The sequence below is a fragment of the Doryrhamphus excisus genome, linkage group LG1, assembly GCF_037039965.1.
Source record: "Doryrhamphus excisus strain RoL-2023G ecotype Guam linkage group LG1, RoL_Dexc_Guam_v1.1, whole genome shotgun sequence".
NCBI classification, from domain to species: Eukaryota; Metazoa; Chordata; class Actinopteri; order Syngnathiformes; family Syngnathidae; genus Doryrhamphus; species Doryrhamphus excisus.
The window spans coordinates 15,366,922-15,386,358 of NC_136357.1; the positions used below are offsets into that span (position 1 = coordinate 15,366,922).

The 19,437-nt window shown below is 42.2% G+C and overlaps 3 protein-coding genes across 3 annotated transcripts in view; 1 reads left to right on the forward strand and 2 right to left on the reverse strand.

Moving 5' to 3' along the window:
* pik3c2a (phosphatidylinositol-4-phosphate 3-kinase, catalytic subunit type 2 alpha) overlaps nucleotides 1-6,294 on the reverse strand; it is a 37,103-nt gene extending 30,809 nt beyond the window's left edge. The window contains exons 1-2 of the mRNA XM_058075559.2: nucleotides 6,132-6,294; nucleotides 1,201-2,425 (exon numbers count right to left, since the gene is read on the reverse strand). Of these exons, the coding sequence (XP_057931542.2) occupies nucleotides 1,201-2,355 (1,155 nt within the window). The 5' untranslated portion in view covers nucleotides 2,356-2,425; nucleotides 6,132-6,294. The remainder of the gene's footprint in view (nucleotides 1-1,200; nucleotides 2,426-6,131) is intronic.
* Nucleotides 6,295-7,110: 816 nt separating this feature from the next.
* Nucleotides 7,111-12,865, forward strand: LOC131131502 (nucleobindin-2-like; the record flags this gene model as incomplete). Its single annotated transcript, XM_078793707.1, has 11 exons — nucleotides 7,111-7,266; nucleotides 7,477-7,628; nucleotides 8,416-8,523; nucleotides 8,592-8,724; nucleotides 9,691-9,794; nucleotides 9,856-10,041; nucleotides 10,689-10,779; nucleotides 10,920-10,978; nucleotides 11,063-11,155; nucleotides 12,501-12,590; nucleotides 12,674-12,865. Coding segments are annotated over exons 2-11 (1,200 nt in total), but the record flags the coding sequence as incomplete, so codon positions are not given.
* A 657-nt stretch (nucleotides 12,866-13,522) lies between these two features.
* On the reverse strand, nucleotides 13,523-19,129 carry LOC131131503 (uncharacterized). Its single transcript, XM_058076255.2, has 7 exons — nucleotides 18,842-19,129; nucleotides 18,644-18,768; nucleotides 18,464-18,530; nucleotides 16,643-16,799; nucleotides 16,338-16,480; nucleotides 15,589-15,699; nucleotides 13,523-14,059 (listed from the first exon to the last, which is right to left on the reverse strand). The coding sequence occupies exons 1-7, from the start codon at nucleotides 18,992-18,994 to the stop codon at nucleotides 13,880-13,882; spliced, it is 936 nt and encodes a 311-aa protein (XP_057932238.2). The 5' UTR covers nucleotides 18,995-19,129; the 3' UTR covers nucleotides 13,523-13,879.
* Between the last annotated feature and the right edge of the window lie 308 nt (nucleotides 19,130-19,437).

Genomic DNA, 19,437 nt, shown 5'->3' on the forward strand with positions numbered 1-19,437 from the left:
TACACTGTACATTGTCGTTCATATTTGATGTAATCTATTTATTCTCCACATTATTATTTATTATTTATTATAGTAAACCTCGGATATATCGGATTCAATTGTTCCCACTGGTTTTGTCCGATATAAGCGAAATCCGTTATATGCGTATACCGGAAAATGTCCGTTTTACGCATATACCGGATTTATATCCGCATATACCGGATTTATATCCGGTATATGCGTAAATCGGATTTTATCCGTTATAAAAAGGCACTTCCTTGACTATGTTTCCAATGTACCTGGACTGGGCAATGAAAAGAGACGTAAGGTAATGAGAATTTAACTTTATTGGATCCCATACATTTCAATAGCATGTGACGTCATTACCGTTTTACTTACGTTTATCGTTTGGTTTCTAAACCTCGCTAATAGCAACAAGAAGGCATTTCTACAGATTTGAGAATTTTTTTTTATTTCGTTGTACATGCTCATGTACATGTCTGTAATTCATACAAAGATGTTATAATTTTCAGCTTTGGCTGTGAACATGGATCAAAGGCCACGATGCGGCCATCCGATATATGCGAGGGAAATTGGAACGGGACTGGAGATTTTGTCCGAAATAGGCGAAATCCGATATATGCAATGAATTTTTATTGGAAATGCATTACAGAAAAATTGGTTCTTTTTTATCTGTCCGTTGTGAGCAAATTTCCGATATAACCGAGTCCGATATATCCATGGTTTACTTTATTATTTATTATTATTACACGGGAGCCAGGCAACGACATTTAGTTGGCAATTTCACTGCTGTGATATTGTGCAATGACAATAAAGAAAGTCTATGTCTAGCTGTTACAGGGGGTGGAGCCTATAGCAACTGTCCTATACGTGTTTTCCCACTGCACAGTTGTGACTGTTTTCCTCTACAAAATGGCTAAACTATGCATTGAACACCAAAGTCAGAAGGACTCATGCTGACAAACAAAAATGGAAATGCAGCCTACTCAGTCAGCACTCCGTAACAGAAACACTGTTCCTTCACAAGCGGGCGTAGGGCAGCAAGGCAATAGAGCGCTGCAGCCAAGTGGAGACTGTGGACTATAACACTGCAGCGTCCATCACTAATCATCTTTGATCTTTGATATATCTTTGATATATAGTACCTCATAGTACCTGCTTTTAGTCATGGAAGAATCAGGTGAGGAAATGTGTGCCTACCTGACAGTTTGGTTTGTGCTGCGAGGAGCTTCCTGGGATGTTGAGGGAGTGACTCCTCGTGACCGCGGCGCCCGTCGACGCCCTCCTCTGCTGCGAACGGCCCGAGCCAGTTGCCTTTCCCTCAAGCGGGGGGCTGCAGCTACTATTGCCTTCAGTCTCCAGCACTGCGTCCCAGGGATCCCCCGCAGGAGGCCCCCGTGCGACAGGCACTTCGCCCCCCGGAGAGGCACTCACTTCTTCGCTCTCGGCTTTTCGCTTTGTGAGCGGGTCCAGATCCAGCCAGTCGAAGCGGCTGATGCAAGTGGATTCCTTCACAGCTGGCTGATGAGCTGCCGGGTCAGGTGCCAGAGATGGAGAGCATGCCGGGGCGGAATCTGTGTCAGTGCTGGCCGATTTGCCATTCTTCAAGTATTCCGAGGTGCTGGCAATCTTATCAAAGAGTTTGGCCATCTCGGGATCCACGGTGGGCGGCGGGGGGAACACCATGGCGGTGGTGGCGCCAGCAGGCTGGGTGGGAGTGAAGGCCAAGAATGACGGCTGCTGAGCTGGCAGTGCCATGTACGGTGAAATGGCTGGAGTGTAGCCATTCTGAAAAGTGCCTGGCTTGGGGAACGGCGCGGAGGGGAACAGCGGAGCGGGCTGATGGGTGGGAGTGGACACGCTGGAGCTTGTCGGGGTGGACAGAATAGGTGTCCAGTGGGTGCTCTGGAAAGGAGAGGAGCTACAGGAATGGCCGCCGGGATAGGAGGCACTGAGGTTGAAGTTCAGCAGCGAAGATGGCCGTGATACGGTGCTGTTGGCTCCAAAGTTCTCATCCAGGAGAAGCTTCTCCAGCTCCTCATTGGTCAGCTTGTCTACGTCTATATTCCTGAACTTGTTGGGCTCTGGCTGCTTTTTGGTCTCAGGAAAGACAATGAGGTCCTTTTCTGGTCTGGCGGTGAAGGGTGAGGGATGAGGAGCAGCAGTAGTCGTAGTAGTAACGGTTCTGGACTTTAACAACTTTGACTTGGGGGAGGATGAAAGAGTGTGTCTCTTCTCCCGCTGCAGCTTTGCTAACGCCTCCTCCTCCATGCGGAGGGCTTCCTCTTTACCCACGGCCCCCTTTGGCTGGGGGACGTCCAGCTTAAAGCCATTACCACTTGATATCTGGGCCATTGTGTCAACTGGGAGGTGCCATGAGCGTGACGGCTTTTACATCAGGACAGCAGAGTAAAGCCTCACACACCTGGAAGGAGGAGAGACGCCTTTGGATAAATGAATGGAAATGTCAGGATGAAACACGAGAGCAGACATTACACCAGGGGACACCAGGACACTAGTTTGATGCCCCCGCCTTGATATGACAGTTTAACGTTAGTGCGGCCTGCGCAAGTTTGATATGGATGCTGTATGGTATCATGTACCCAGAAAAAATCATTACGTTTGATTAATGTTCATGTTAAAGGTTAAATAACTGTTAATAGTTATCCTCCCTATCCGTGTGGAAGTGGTAAGTTTTGGGCTATTTAAGTTTAAAGGAAATAACTTGAAGGTAGGCTAGCTCTCTAGTTTGCGAGTTAGCATGTGTCTCAAGACCCTGCAGTTGCGCAATATGTTGTAAATAAAAAGAGTATAAATGTGACTATAGTCGTGTTTTGTCATGTCTACAGGGCTCTAATAATGCTTTGTTCATTTTAATCTGAAAAAAATAATTTGTCTACCCACCAACTATATGTGGTTTCTTAAGTTTTTATTATTTGCCGTTTTATTATTATTATATTTATTTATTACTGATTGATTTTTTTTATTCTTGATTTGCTTACTTATTTTTCATCTTATTTTGTGTAGAAAAATAAAAAGTAAGATATTTGAAAACAGTGGAATGTTTTATCAGAGCTTTTCTTGTAGAAAATTGGAACCAAAGCGAAGTTTTTTTTTTTTGTTTGTTTTTAATAAATGCGTTTTTGGGTTTTTTTTTTTTTGGAAAACCTGATGCGGCCCAGTCTCACCCAGATCCGAGCTCCAGTGGCCCCCAAGTAAATTGAGTTTGAGACCCCTGCATTACACTTACTTACTGAGTATCAATACGGTAGTGTACTGCCTCTTACTCTTAAGGTATAGGGGAAGAATAAGGCTGAGAACCATACTGATCTACCGTTACGTTAGAAATGATTGCATAGGCAATATCAGTGGTGTCCAAAGTTTGGCCAGAGGGACATTTTCAGCCAGCAGGTCTTTTATTATTGGTCCTCAGCATATTCTGAAAGGTTAATTAATGAATCATTAATCTTGTTCTCGAAACCCCCTCGTTCAACCTAATGATATAACACTTCTGCATCATGTTGAAGAAGAATAAAACATTTTAAACTTATACCCAAGTCTGTAAAGTTGCAAACGTTTAAGAGTTGTGCCCATTAAACTCTTCATGGAGGTTCTGATCTTGGGTCCAGACATGTGTCAAGCGAGACCGTAGCGGTGCTAAAAAGAACACTTGTCAAAGCAAGCATTCATGAAGGCATCACAGGGTTGAGCGAGTTCCTTCTCTCACCACTCCTGAGCTCCCCCTTGCCCCCCCCTCCCATTGTGGTGGAGGAGGCTGGCTGGGGCTGGATCTGGCCTCATTGTGCAGCTGAAGAATTTGGCCTACTAAGCAACCTGAGGGGTCTCTCTCGCTCTTCCTCTGGCGAGCGACATGGCCCAAGATTGTGTTATCAGCTGTGCTAACACTGGAGGGCGGCGACAGCCTGGCTGCACTCACTAAAACACCAGAAAGACATCCAGAAAACACTTGCAGAAAGTACAGTCATCATCTTTACGCACCTAAAAAGATACTTCAAACTAGGGATGCACGGATACACATTATTTCACTACAAATACAAATAAATTCAACCCCTTCAGTGCCAGCCATTTTAGACTAGCTTGACTGATTTTTACAATCATCAAAGTCTCTGCGTCCTTAATATTTCCTCTATGGACCTCCAGGACATCCTTGCCCAATGAGAATATTTCCACGGATAGACCAATGTGGTTCAACTTTAGATGTTCCTCAGTACAAAGTATTTTCAGATAATATACAAGAAAGATGGTCATGTCACTGACTAAATATCACACTTACAAAGCATCTGCCATCTTCTTCCTGCCCCGATGTGGCAAGCCACGCCCGAAGTAAGCATGTGCATTTGTTATGTCTGTTAATGATAGCTATTTGGCGAAATTAGCTACTAACGTCTCCATTGGATGTCCACTCTGTCGACCTCTTCGAGGAAAGTTAGCAACCACTGTTTCTCCTCACAAGACTGGAGACGTCCTTCAACGAGGCAATTTGTGTACATGGTCAAGATAAAAGAAGTCCAAGTGGGACATTTGTCCTTCAACTAGACGACACTAGTATGAAAAAGTTGGAAGGAGGATCTACTAAATATTGATGTTATTTTTCTGTTGGGGTGCCTAAATTTAGGCACCTGCATACTTTTTTTTAAAGTAATTATTGCACACTTTCTGTAAATACTATAAACTTCATTACACTTCTCATTTATCACTGTTTATCTGCTATAGGATATATTTAACTGAAATTGTTGATCCCCACAACTAATGATTTATCATAGAAAATCTTGAAAATTACCAGGGGTGCACAAACTTTTTCATACCACTGTATGTATGTGTGTGTGCTCATAATAATAACACAGGTTGTGACATCCAAGTGATGTATTCAAACTGAGAAGAATAGAATGTACCGTACATCTATTCAGACATAACACACTACTCTAGTCAGGTGGGAAAATATTCCCTCTAATAATAAACTGCTTTACATTTACTTGAGGTATGACTTTTTTCGGCGTTTTAGCCCAAAAAAATTCTGGATTGAGAAAGGGTTAAGCCGTGAAAACAACATTGGTGCTGCGGGCTGTTCTATATTCAGGAAAAATGCAGAGATCACCATAACCATAACGGGAATCTTGAAATTGGGAGGTCGCTCGCTTCCTTTCCTCAATGAATCGTCAACCACACAAAGTTATTGTTGTTGTTTTTTTTAAACTTTACTGGCTTTAGTCATCATGAAAACTGCCAAAGTTAGCACTCTGCTGGGTCGAAGTACACGACGATGTCTTTAAATGGAAAATATGTAACTGGGACATCTTTATAGACTGTTTTTTTTCTCTCTGTGCCAAAGTATACAACTTTCAAAGAGCTTTGTGTGCTGCAGTGAATTTAAATGTAACATTAGCTAGCACCCGTTTGTTGTTCTCTCAACTTCAACTCAAGTCTACAGCAGGACTGATTATCTCTAAATGGTGTTTACATATTTGCTGACTTATTTTTCACTGAGCTCCCGCAACAACAGTAGTGGCAAATAAGTCACAATTTAAAACAAATGTCAGGCATTGAGCACTTCAAAGTCAAAGCAAGCTAGCATGGTTGTCACTAGTATTTAATTCATCTTATGTGTAGCTTCACCGGGCTCAGATTCAAAGCTGTCTTTTTTCGTTGACTTTTGCACGAATTCCACTCAGCTAGCTTGATGCTAAAGTAACATTAGCACTACTTTCTCAGCTAAGACAGCCTCCTAACCCGGCCGGCCAGTTGTACACATGTCAACACTGTGATTGGACTTGTCGTCCAAGCGGGTTTAACTTATAAAAACTTTACTTGGCGGCTAAGTTAGCCGCTAAAGTGGAAGGATATAAGGTTCACAGAGAAAGCCTTTCGTACGCAGTTCAAGGTACGATTGGTTGGGTTTAGCTAAACATGGGCAGCGTTATGACGGCTCTGTGCTTGTTGGAAGTTGGGTTTAATGGTTTAAAAGTAGAATGTTTATCCAAGAAGCAACAACACGGAAGATAAGCAGGTTTTGTCAGACTGGAAGGTTTCAACGCGGAGCTTTTTTTGGAAGAAACGACTCGGTCAAAGTTTCACACGCAGACATTTACGAAGAAAATGTTACTTCTTTTTACCTTTTATCGCGGCGGTGAGCCGTTTTTGTGCCGCAGCTGCATTTTTTTCCATCCACTTGCACCGTAGACGTCAGTTCCTGTAGTTTGTGTGCTGGTCTGCTCGGCTGATGAGGACTTCTTGGTCCCACTCGCCGGAGCCTCGCCGCGCCATGGCCAGCGACGCCCTCTGGCGGACTACAGTCAAAATGAACGCGTGACGTCAGGATGACGTGTTGCAACCGACTTTCGCATTTCAGTCACAGTAATGCAATAATATTGAAAATCGTAAGTTGTGGTTATTATTTTATATATTTTATTTAACTCCGATTAGCCTTGTTTGAATTGTTCTTATTTTGTAATCTCTGTTCACTGTTTTATTTGATCTTTTTTTAACCATAGCCTGGATTAATGTATTGTAAATTATGTAAATTGATGTTCTTGTAATTTGTCAAATGTGTTGCATTCAAAGTGCCTGGCTGCCACAGCCAGCAGGCAGCCAGGGAACTAGCGGCGCTCTCTGCTGGACAACTGTCGAAATGAAGGCTGACGTCGAGGAACATCATTGATATTACTTCCGTATTGTCAGTCACGCCGTTACAATCAAAGACTAAGTTACAATAACGCCGCTGCTTAGAAAGTACGCAAACAAAACAAAGCAGCCACCTTATTATATAAAGATGTAATTTAGCATAGACGTATTTGTAACTCCATATTTTTCACAGACACGTAACACACTTTCTTGTATCTCTTACATCATCACCATATAATCGTCTATGCCAACTGAAGGTATCAAAATAGATTAAAGTTAATAAGACATGTATGTAAATGTAATTGTGTGTAAAATGTAAAAATGTCTTGATAGTCGTAAAGCGACTCCGCCTACTAGATTGTTGACTGAGCGCCACGTACTGGCTCTTTTTAAGCAGCTAGCGGGCATCCTGATTGACAGTGGAACAGCCCAATCTGCGGTCAACGCGACGTCCATGCCAAGACTGCATCCAATGGTGTTATAGTAGGCGGGGCGTAACCATAGTGACTGCTGCTAGCAAGGGGAGGCCACTAGCGGCTTGTATCGGAGGTAGCAGGTGTCAGCAGTAAACAAACAGGCAGCAGCTAGCAAGAAAAGGTCTCAGAACAGTCAAAAGTGAGGCTCCAAGTAAGTGTCGGTTGTTATTCTGAACGTTCTTTTAGAGAAAATGTGCTTTGTCGTCACTAATGTCATGTTTTATGATTCTACGACGCTTGTTTTGTTCCTTAAACCTGTCGTCATTGACAAACAGATGGAACATGTGTTAATACAGGTCAGCATTTTTACAAGTACTAACATGATATTTGTGCATTTATTGTTAACTACCTATCTTAATAGCAAACTAGATGGTGATGGTGAGAGGTAGAGCGCTGACCCATGGTACTCTGGTTCTGCTCAGTCTGTGGCTGTGCATACACTCAGTGCCCATCAATGTGGACAAGAGCAAAGAGAAGGTCCAACAGGAAGAGGTCGAGGCCCCCGAAGGCTTTGTGAGTCACAAACCTACCCGTGCAATCCAAAACTGATTCCTTTATGGCCTTAAAATACTGCCTCTGTGATGTAAAAAACTGTCTGTCAATCAATTTTCTCAATTTAAATGAAAAGTAGACTGAGGTTGTGATTTGGAGGACACCTTATTGGAGTCAACAGTACTGTAGGTCCACTTTCATCTCACTTAAAAACCTTGACAACCAAATCAGTGTAGATATTGTACCTCCCTTTACTTTGGCATTGACCAGTCTTCCATTTGTAGACTTAAACTGGTCCGAAAATGCAGCTGCTCGGCTGCTCACATGGGAAAAAACACGATGAACACATTAGCCCCCTGCTTGCTTCACTCTACTGGCTGCCTGTTGTTTCTGGGATTCATTTGAAGATTTTTTTCTTGTTTATAAATGCCCACTCTTACTAAACTGATTTGCTGACTTTGCATACTCCTACTAGAGCATTGAGGTTTTGCAGCCGGTCTGTCCTACATTGTCCCAGGAGGAATTATCTCCCTTTGCAAATTAAAACTGCTCACTCTGTGGAGTGTTTTAAATCAGAACTAAAGATGCACACTGGCTTTCAAGAAAAGCTAATTTAGACATTTGTATCTATTCATTTTATTTATATCTAAGTTGTTTTTTTAAAGAATGATGATGTGTTATCAATATCAGCTGTTTACGCACTATCTCACCATACTGAGACCGCCTTACTGTGTCCGCTGTTCTTAAAACAACTTTGAAAAAGTGTCAATGGAAGATCAAAATCGTGACACTTTGATTCATGTCTTAGAACTCAGGGCTGCATTATGACCGCTACCTCAGGGAGGTCATCGAGTATCTGGAGAAAGACCCTCACTTCAGGGAAAAGTTAAAAAACACCAACATGGATGATATCAAGGTCAGTCTAAAATGTGCACACACACAAAAAAAAAACCTTCTGTTGACTCACACACTGTACTGAACCAGCACGGCAAACTATCCAAAGAGCTGGACTTTGTCCACCACAGCCTGCGCACCAAACTGGACGAGCTGAAGAGGAAAGAGATGACCAGGCTGCGGATGCTCATTAAAGCCAAACACGACATGGCGGCAGGGGATGGTAAATATACACAACATCATGCCAAAGTGATTGTTGCACAAGACAAGATGTGGCAATGAGCCGCACACAGTGTTGAAATACAGGATGTGGCTCTTAAGTACAAACTTACATTAAGACGATTAAAGGAAGATGTTAAAATTACATGTTTCACATAAAAATAATGCTTACACTTGGCCTCTCCCAGCTGTATCACTTCACCCCAAGTCAACATAGGAAGATAACGCTCCAAAAGTTTCCACATAGACAAAAACAGTCACCCTGAAGTCTGGACATATAATACACATACATTCATTCATTTTCTACCGCGTGCTGGAGCCTATCCCATATGTAAAAAAGAGACTAAACAAAATGATGTATGTGGTTATTCTGTGTGGGAAGTAATTGATTATTAGACAAATTAATTCATTCATTTTCTACCGCTTATCCTCACTAGGGTCGCGGGGGGTGCTGGAGCCTATTCCAGCTGTCTTTGGGCGAGAGGCGGGGTACACCCTGGACTGGTCGCCAGCCAATCACAGGGCACATATAGACAAACAACCATTCACACTCACATTCATACCTATGGACAATTTGGAGTCGCCAATTAATCTAGCATGTTTTTGGAATGGTGGAGGAAACCGGAGTACCTGGAGAAAACCCACGCATGCACGGGGAGAACATGCAAACTCCACACAGAGATGGCCGAGGGTGGAATTGAACCCTGGTCTCCTAGCTGTGAGGTCTGCACGCTAACCACTAGACGGCCGTGCCGCCCTATTACACAAATAATATTTCTAATACCTAAGTATCTAAAATACACTGACAGGTGGTTTAAGAGACCTTAGTAAGCCCTACATTGACTATATTTACATAGGTGGCCTATGGTGGAAAGAACACACCCGTGCTCGAGGCATCATTTTGGTTGACTGCTCATTCGATTATACAAGTGTGCCTAATGTTGTGGATAATGTACGATTGGCCTTGCAGGCTGGAAAGTGGATCACCAGGCCGTGTTGAAACAGTTTGAGCACATCAACCACGACAACCCGCACTCGTTTGAGCCCGAGGACTTGAACCGCCTCATCCAATCGGTACCGTGCATGAGATAATGAGAGTATGAGACCAACTGTTTGACGTGCTGCTTCCTTGCAGGCCACAAAGGACCTGGAGAACTTTGACAAGGAACGCCACGATGAGTTCAAGCGCTACGAGATGATGAAGGAGCATGAGAGGAGGGAGAAGCTGAAGATGATGAATGAGGAGGAGCGGAAGAAGGAAGAGCAGCACTTCAACGATATGAAGAAGAAACACGCCGATCATGTCAAAGTCAACCATCCTGTGAGTCACAAATAAAATAGATAATACTGTAATTTCATGTAATTGGGGCGGCACAGCGTTCGAGTGGTTAGCGTGCAGACCTCACAGCTAGGAGACCAGGTTTCAATTCCACCCTCGGCCATCTCTGTGTGGAGTTTGCATGTTCTCCCCGTGCATGCGTGGGTTTCCTCCGGGTACTCCGGTTTCCTCCCACATTCCAAAAACATGCTAGGTTGACTCCAAATTGTCCATAGGTATGAATGTGAGTGTGAATGGTTGTTTGTCTATATGTGCCCTGTGATTGGCTGGCGACCAGTCCAGGATGGGACAGCTGGGATAGGCTCCAGCACCCCCCACGACCCTCGTGAGGAAAAAGCGGTAGAAAATGAATGAATGAATTAATTAATGTAATTGATTGATTTATTGTAAGGTTTATCTGTGTTTATATATGTATTACATTTATAGATATAGCTATAAATGACTTAACTATAGTTAAGTCAGAATTATGTAGCTAATACATTATTTCATGTATTTTTTTGTTTTAATTATTCAATCAAGCTTTGAATTTAAGCCTATATGACATCTCTATGTACTGTACATACAAACTCATGATGAAGTACAGTATATGTAGATGTAAGTACTATATGTGTGTGGTTGTGTGAATGCAGGGAAGTGAGGACCAGCTGAAGGAGGTGTGGCAGGAGACTGATGGTTTGGACCCGGATGACTTCAACCCAAAGACCTTCTTCAAAATGCACGGTAGTCTCAGAGGCTGTATTTGTCGACTGTTTGTAGATCATGTGACCGCCTTTTACCGCACATTTACCATGCAAACATGTTGTTGTTCTGGGAGGAAAACATACATAGATGTTTATATTTCCATTGCTGTCACTGCACAGACAGCAATGGGGATGGTTTCTTTGATGAGAACGAGCTGGAAGCCCTCTTCGCTAAAGAGGTGATCCTCTTTTACGTTTAACCATCTTGATTGGCTGTTAAAGCGTTATCTTCATTTGTGTGTGTGTGTGTGTGTGCCTTCAAGCTGGAGAAGGTCTACAACCCGGACAATGAAGAAGACGACATGGTGGAGATGGAGGAGGAGAGACTGCGGATGAGAGAGCATGTGATGAACGAGGTAGAAACGCAGACATTTTTGTTGTAATTCTACAGGTTTACACATTTCTCAGTCTATTTAAACTAGGGGTGGGCAAACCTTTGAGTTAACAAAATTGTCTGGGGGGGCCACAATATATATTTAACACACACACACACTATTTTACGCTTATAATTCTAACATTCCGCGTTGATTTGTTTGTCTAATTTTATCTGTAAAAGTGTCATACCATCAGCTGCATGTTCTCATGTCCATTTTTTCAGGAGCACTTTAAACATCAGACCACAGCAAACTACAAAATAGAATTTTTTGAAATGCTCAGAAAGCAACAGGCAGGCCGGATTCAAACGCTTGGTGGGCCGCATGGGGCCCCCGGGCCGTAGTTTGCCCACCCGTGATTTAAACCAAACCAGGACATTCATACGGACTCATCCACATCCAATATGGAGGCGACATTGACGTGCTTACACTAAGCACTCGATGTGGGCGGGCTCTACGTATATGGTTTTTACAACAGAGCTTCCTGTTTCCGAGCATGCGCTGCTGTACTGTTGTAAATGACTAATAATGTTTAGAGCTCACATGGTTATTCTGCATTATGCGTTTGTAGTGTCTTGTCTGTTGTTGTCTACATTAAGGATCGACCGATACATCGGCCGGCTGATATATCGGGCCAATATTTGCGTTTTTCCTTGTATCGGTATCGGCCGATACGCGCGTGGGTTCGCCGATGTATTTTTCCACCGCATGATTTACAGTCAGGCATCCGCCGGTGCAGCCTTGTGTTGCCCCGGGGGGGTGCGCGTCACGCTGCGGAGGAGCAGTCATCACATTGATGCTAGATAAATTTAAACTATGACATGGTTGAATATTTATTCCTTTTAAAGTTGATAATGTTGTTTAAATGTGAGTTTAAGAAAGCTGAATCCTACTGTGTTCAGTGTTTACATTTCAATAAATATTTGGTTAAACATGAGACCTGGAATATTTGTTATCATGGTCATTTTTTTCATGTAAATTGAGGGATCAAAAGCAGTATCTGCCACAAATATTGGCCCAAACAAAATCGGCCTTCGGCTGAGGGTGATGGAAAAAAATCGGTATTGGCATCGGCCCCAAAAAAAACATATCGCTCGATCCCTAGTCTACATATTACATTGCTGTGTGATGTTTTAGCACTTAAGACACAGAGTAAGAATGGTATGTGGAATATTAACCCCCCTGGTGATTTCTCTGAAGCTGGCACCTTTTATTATGAGCTTTGTTGTGACTCTGCTTGCTAAGTAAAGAGTTCCCTCTGTCCCAGTACTTGTGTATGTAATGTATATACACAGAATGAGAACAATGAAGAGTCCATTGTGTACAGGTGGACACCAACAAAGACAGACTGGTATCACTGAGTGAGTTCCTGGCAGCCACAAATAAACAAGAGTTCCAAGAAAAGGAAGAGTGGGAGGTATGAGACACTTCTTTTTGAAAGTCAATCAGAAGTGTCATCGCATTTATGATGCTGGATCAAACCTTCTCATGGATGGCCAGACGTTGGATCAAAACCCCTTATTCACCGAGGAGGAGCTGGCAGCATACGAGCAGCGGCTGGTCAAAGAGGAGAAGATCATCATCGACAAAGCAGCCGACCTACAGAAGCAGAGGGAGGAGCTCCAAAAGAAGCAGGAAGAACTCGACACTCAGAAACACCAACTTCAACAGGTACTTCAAAGTCTCATCGTCATTCAGCTCATCTCTGAGGAGTTTCATTCGGCTTCTCTTCTCTCTTTCAAGGCTGTGGATGATCTGCAGAGGAGGAAAGTCCAGGTTGAGGACAAAGGTCAGCATTACATCGCTCTGACAACTTTGTTACATGAAGTTATTTAGATTTTTGGAAAGAAGTGTACCACTTTTGAATGGGATGACAATGCCTGAGGTCAAGTGTCATACATTTCAACTATTTTTTTTATTGTTTTTGTAGCATAAACCTGGAAGCGGACCATCCAGCAACAAGACCCACTTGTGCCTGGACTGTCTCAACGGGCCTTAATAGCAGGGAGTGTGCATGTTTCTTACCTGCAACGTTATGTCCTCTCAATGTGTTTGAATCCCCACTGGATGAATATAGATGGGCCAAAATAAGCCTATATGGCAGGGGTGTCCACAATGCAGCCCAAGGGCAAATATCAGTGCTCTATCATTAGAAAATGTTCTATACATAAAAAAATATGGTGAATAATTATTGAAATTTAATAGTCTGGCTTTTCTGGACCTACACTGGAGTGGTTTTAGTGCGTTTAATACAAAATACAATCTTAAGATTTGTATGCAGCCCTCAGTGGAAGGGGATTAAATCTGTATACTGCTGTCCGCACACTCGGAGGAATTTGAGTCAGAGTATTTATTTTGTCAGGTTTATTTACTGTAAAAGTTCATTTGCATATGCCAAACTATACATCTTTTAATTCAGCTTCCATCTGGCTTTGGTCAGGCGTTTACGTTTCCCTAAAGTGTCATTAAAAATATTTCTACCGCTGTTGTCATGACAACCACATCACTCTTAATGTACTTTATTAACAATATTTGCGATGAGTGTGTATTTCTGATGTCTAAACTTGAATGTTGGCTTCCTATCATACATTCCACCACATGATGCCACAAGTGAATAAAGTGAGTGTGAGCCTGCAAGTTGTAAGACGTGTGTTTGAATCATCTCCAAAATCATCACTTGGCAGTACAATACGAGAAGCGTTATCGCTAATCGTCCGTGTAGATGTAGTTTAAACGCTCAGCCAGGTAGGCGCTAAGCTTCACTGGGGGGTACTTGTCCGATCCGTCAGTGCAGGTGATGACCGTCTCGTCATCAGGCATGACGAAGAAAGCCAGAGCCTGTCGTGTAGTGGAGTCACCAACAGGGGGCAGCAAGACTCTGTGGCGCTGATGGACATATTGAACAGCCAATGAGAAGCCTTGACTTTGTCAACAAAATGCATCGTTTATGCAGTCTCTGAACTGGTGCACATGTGTACTTAGTCTTATGAATGTAATGTATATGTGTGTTCACACTGAGAAGCACGGCAAGATGCAGTATACTGCACACACTGATTTTGTACTCAAAACGCTGTGCGGTATTGGACACTTAACCCTAAACCAGGGGTCTCAAACTCAATTTACTTCAGTAATAAATAAATAAATACAATAATAATAATAAAACGGCAAATAATAAAAACTTAAGAAACCACATATAGTTGGTGGGTAGACAAATTATTTTTTTCAGATTAAAATTAACACAGCATTATTAGAGCCCTGTAGACATGACAAAACATGACTATAGTCACATTTATACTTTTTTTATTTACAACATATTGCGCAACTGCAGGGTCTTGAGACACATGCTAACTCGCAAACTAGAGAGCTAGCGACCTAAATGGTAGCCTTCAAGTTATTTCCTTTAAACTTAAATAGCCAAAAACTTACCACTTCCACACGGATAGGGAGGATAACTATTAACAGTTATTTAACCTTTAACATGAACATTAATCAAACGTAAGAATTTTTCTGGGTACATGATACCATACAGCATCCATATCAAACTCGCGCGGGCCGCACTAACAATAAACTTTCATATCAAGGCGGGGGCCTCAAACTAGTGTCCTTCGGGCCACATTTGGCCCGCGGGCCGCGTGTTTGAGACCCCTGCCCTCAACGGTCAGAATCTTGGCTACACTGAAGAAGGGGAGGTACTAACTTGAAATAATGGCTGCTGAGGAGCATCTTGTGAGTCGGGTAGAAAGTATGAAAAAATGCACAGTACATGTATTATTTGGAACTGATCAAGAAAAATCAGGACAACAAAAATAGAAAAATGAAGAAAACAAGAAGACAAAAGAATAAAAGAGAGAACATTAAAAAATGGGGTGTTTTCGTAGTTCGAACAAAGTAAACCTTCCTGTATTGTACAGTGCTTCCTGTGGTTGCTAGTGTAGAATATTCACCAGTGTAGAATATTACATATCACAATAGCTTTGCGGCGGGCGAGTGGTTAGCGCGCAGATCTCACGGCTAGGAGACCAGGGTTCAATTCCACCCTCGGCCATCTCTATGTGGAGTTTGCATGTTCTCCCCCGTGCATGTGTGGGTTTTCTCCGGGTACTCCGGTTTCCTCCCACATTCCAAAAACATGCTAGGTTGATTGGCGACTCCAAATTGTCCATAGGTATGAATGTGAGTGTGAATGGTTGTTTGTCTATATGTATCCCGCCTCTCGCACAAAGACAGCTGGGATAGGCTCCAGCATCCCCGCGACCCTCGTGAGGAAAAAGCGGTAGAAAATGAATTAATGAACAATATCTTTGCATACATGTTCTTTTTTTGCTTAAAAACAGATTGTAGAGTTTTCTTCAATATGTATACTTCCACACTCCGTATGCATGAAAAAATAGGGACGTATAGCAGTTTTTGCTCACCACAGAGATAAATTTGTCACTGGTCCAACGTTGCATCATATCTGCAATGTTGACTAGAATGGCCCCGGGGATGCAGGGAGCAGAGATGAACTCACCAGAACGGTCAAGCACCTGAAACATCACCAATAAACACCACCATGAGAATACAGAAAGGAAATTAGGTCCCAGTCACAGAAGTAAGACACCAGGGTTGGCATACATGTCCTCCCTTGGTAATCATTTTTAAAATACACATTTTTCAGTCCAACTTTCTGGATCTTTCAGAATCTGCACCTATTCCAACAGGATTTCCTTGGATTTTCAAAACAGTCTGTTTTAAGTTATTCCACCCACTGCGCGCCTCCGAGCGCACTCACTCCACTGTGATTGGTCACACTCCCATGTACTTCCAGACTACTGCTGAACCCCACTTTGTAATTTTGTGGGTACAGGAGATGATAAAATATGAATGAAGCCTTTGAACAGTTAACTGAAAAGTGGTTAGGAGATGTTGGTAGCTCAAGAGCTAAGGGCTGGAGATCTCTGACTTACCATCCTTCTACCAATGTATTCACTATCTCTCCTCTGGACATGTCCCAAACATCTCAGTCTGACCTTTCTGACTTTATCTCCAAGGCCTCTGACATGTAATGTCCCTCTGATGTACTCATTCCTGATCCTATCCATCCTGGTCACTCCCAATGAGAACCTCAGTAGCATCCTCATCTCTGTTACAGGCTACACTGTAGTAAAAAAAAAAATTTCCTTACCTGCAGACCTTCAGAGCTCTGGAACAACAAGGTGATGCTTCCATAATCAGAATGCTCTCCACATCTCAGCTGACCCTCCTTGGCCAGCTCTCTGTTGACCGGAGGGTAGTACAGAGAACGCAGAGTTGTTTTGTTGTCATGAGCTGCAAGAGAAACCGTCAAGTTTTCAGCCAACATGACCTCCAGACTCCAGGATCCCTCTCTCTTTTCCACCACAGCTTCCTCTGCTGGATGTGATGGCTCACTGCCGTAATTGGCAGCAACACAAAACAAACAGACATGGCGACCTCTGGACCAGCACATACTTCCAATCAGGCGGTGAGTGCTCAGGAACACGTCTGGGTCCAGATCCAAACTGTGGGCCATCACCTTCAAAATGCGCAGGCTCAGCTCTTTGCAGCGGTCAAAAAAAGCCATCTGGGTCTCCTGGAATCCTGCCACAATCTCAGGTGAAGGCCATTTCTACAAAAGAGACTCAAACTGGAACAATTCTGGAAAAGTTGGGGCTGACTTTGAAAGGCCAAAGTTTGACAGTGATGGGATTAATGAGTAACATTTCATGGGTGGTTGTCTGTCTTTTAGTGGTGATGTTACAAAGCACCAAGTATCAGCAGTGATCAGCATGTGTCAGTATAAATAACAATATTTACTTTGACAACATGTTCAGTATTCTTACTAAGTCAGGATATTAAAAAGTACCATATATCAGTAGCAATAAGCATACATAGTATATCAAGATTTTAAAAATTACAGTGTATCATTAAGCATTAATAAATGTACTTACCTTGTTGGGATGCTAAAAAGCACATTGTATTGGTAGTGATAAGTCTACTTAGTATATCAGGGAGTTAAAGTACCACGTATCAGTATGGATTAGTATACTTACTTAGTTGGGATGTTTAACAGAACTGTGCATCTGTAAATATTAAGTCAGAGGTGTGGAACAATTTTGATGACATTGAACTAGACTTGACAATATCATACAAGATTTGTCATTGGACATCTTAATTATGACCTGACTCTGATGGCTGGAGAATACTCAAGATTTTCAGTGAATGTGTTGAGTAGTATGTGTCCCCGTTCAAAGCAATCAGCTAATGCAGGGGTCTCAAACTCAATTTACTTGAGGGCCACTGGAGCTAGGGTCTGGGCGAGACTGGGCCGCGTCAGGTTTTCCAAAAAAAAAAAAAAAAACGCATTTATTAAAAACAGAAAAATGAATAAACTTTGCTTTGGTTTTGATTTTCTACAAGAAAAGCTCTGATAAAACATTCCAAAGTTCTCAAATATCTTACTTTTTATTTTTCTACACAAAATAAGATGAAAGATAAATAAACAAATCAAGAATAAAGAAAATCAATCAATCAGTAATAAATAAATAAATATAATAATAACAATAAAACGGCAAATAATAAAAACTTAAGAAACCACATATAGTTGGTGGGTAGACAAATTATTTTTTTCAGATTAAAATGAACAAAGCATTATTAGAGCCCTGTAGACATGACAAAACACGACTATAGTCACATTTATACTCTTTTTATTTACAACATATTGCGCAACTGCAGGGTCTTGAGACACATGCTAACTTGCAAACCAGAGAGCTAGCGACCTTAACGGTAGCCTTCAAGTTATTTCCTTTAAACTTAAATAGCCAAAAACTTACCACTTCCACACGGATAGGGAGGATAACTATTAACAGTTATTTAACCTTTAACATGAACATTAATCAAAAGTAATATTTTTTTCTGGCTACATGATACCATACAGCATCCATATCAAACTTGCGCGGGCCGCACTAACATTAAACTTTCATATCAAGGCGGGGGCCTCAAACTAGTGTCCTGCGGGCCACATTTGGCCCGCGGGCCACATGTTTGAGACCCCTGAGCTAATGTGTTCCCAGCCAGACAACACATTTTCCCAGAGAATGGGCCTGACTGAATGCATCTATTCATATCTGATTAGCTTTAACAAACGAGTAACAAACTTTTTAAAAAATCACATTTATCAACACTAAGCATACATTTTGAAAAATTTCAATCCAACTTGACTGAGACTTAATTAATTAATGACAATGACTTACAAAACAGACTTTGTACCACCTATGTTAAAAGTATACTTACTATGTCAGGATGTAATGAAGTCATGTTGAACGACTCTTTTAGATCTCCTGGTGTTTCTGGATTCACCCTGAAAAATTTAAATAAATACATAAAATCAACATCAACTACATCCAAAGTAAAATAGTAAATAATAATAATTTGGCATTTCCTGAAGGTATTGTGTGCAATCATGACTTCAACCTTTCAGTCTCTATGGGTAACCAGCCATGGATGGGACTGATAGGGAATGTTTTTCTGGTGAAGGCCTTCTTGAAGTTGTCCGGCTGTAGGAAGAACCGCCTGGAAGCGCCCATGACACGATCCACCTGGTTGGGCAGAACTTCTTTTGTACACTTTTGTGCAACTTTACAATGTCAACTTTTGTATTCTTTATCTCACCTCCGCCTGAGTGATGCCTGTGTTGTCCAGGAAGACGAAGCCCACATCGGTAAAAGCTGCCCTTATGTCGCTGCTCAGCTGGTACAAATCTGCAGGAGAAATGTCTTCTACGTTGATACTGAAAGCGCTGAAGTCCACCACTGGGATGCTCATTGTGTCAAATGAAGAAAAAAGAACTAAAACAATAAACTGTGACGGAGAAGCAGGCTTAAAGAGTACTGTAAAGACCACTTTTAAAAAGACACTTTGGGGGATGAATCTGTCATTTGAGTCACTTCGCAGGAGTTTGGCAGTCACGTGACAACTCCTGACCAATCCGAGATGCGTCACTGTGACGTCAACAAAATCAGCTGGCCCCACCTTTTGGGTATCAGACGTGCTGACGTTTTAACGCTAGCTTGTGAACTTCGACATGCATTTACAAGATTTACTGGCTGATCAACACTGTGAATTATGCCTGTATCTTTTTTGTATGTCTTTTTTCACTTAGCTTTGTTTTAGCATCAGGACGCTGAGTAAATATACTCGGGGTGTGCAGATCGATCCAAATATCTATAATATGGGCGGTATCGGATTGATAGCTGATGAGATTTTTG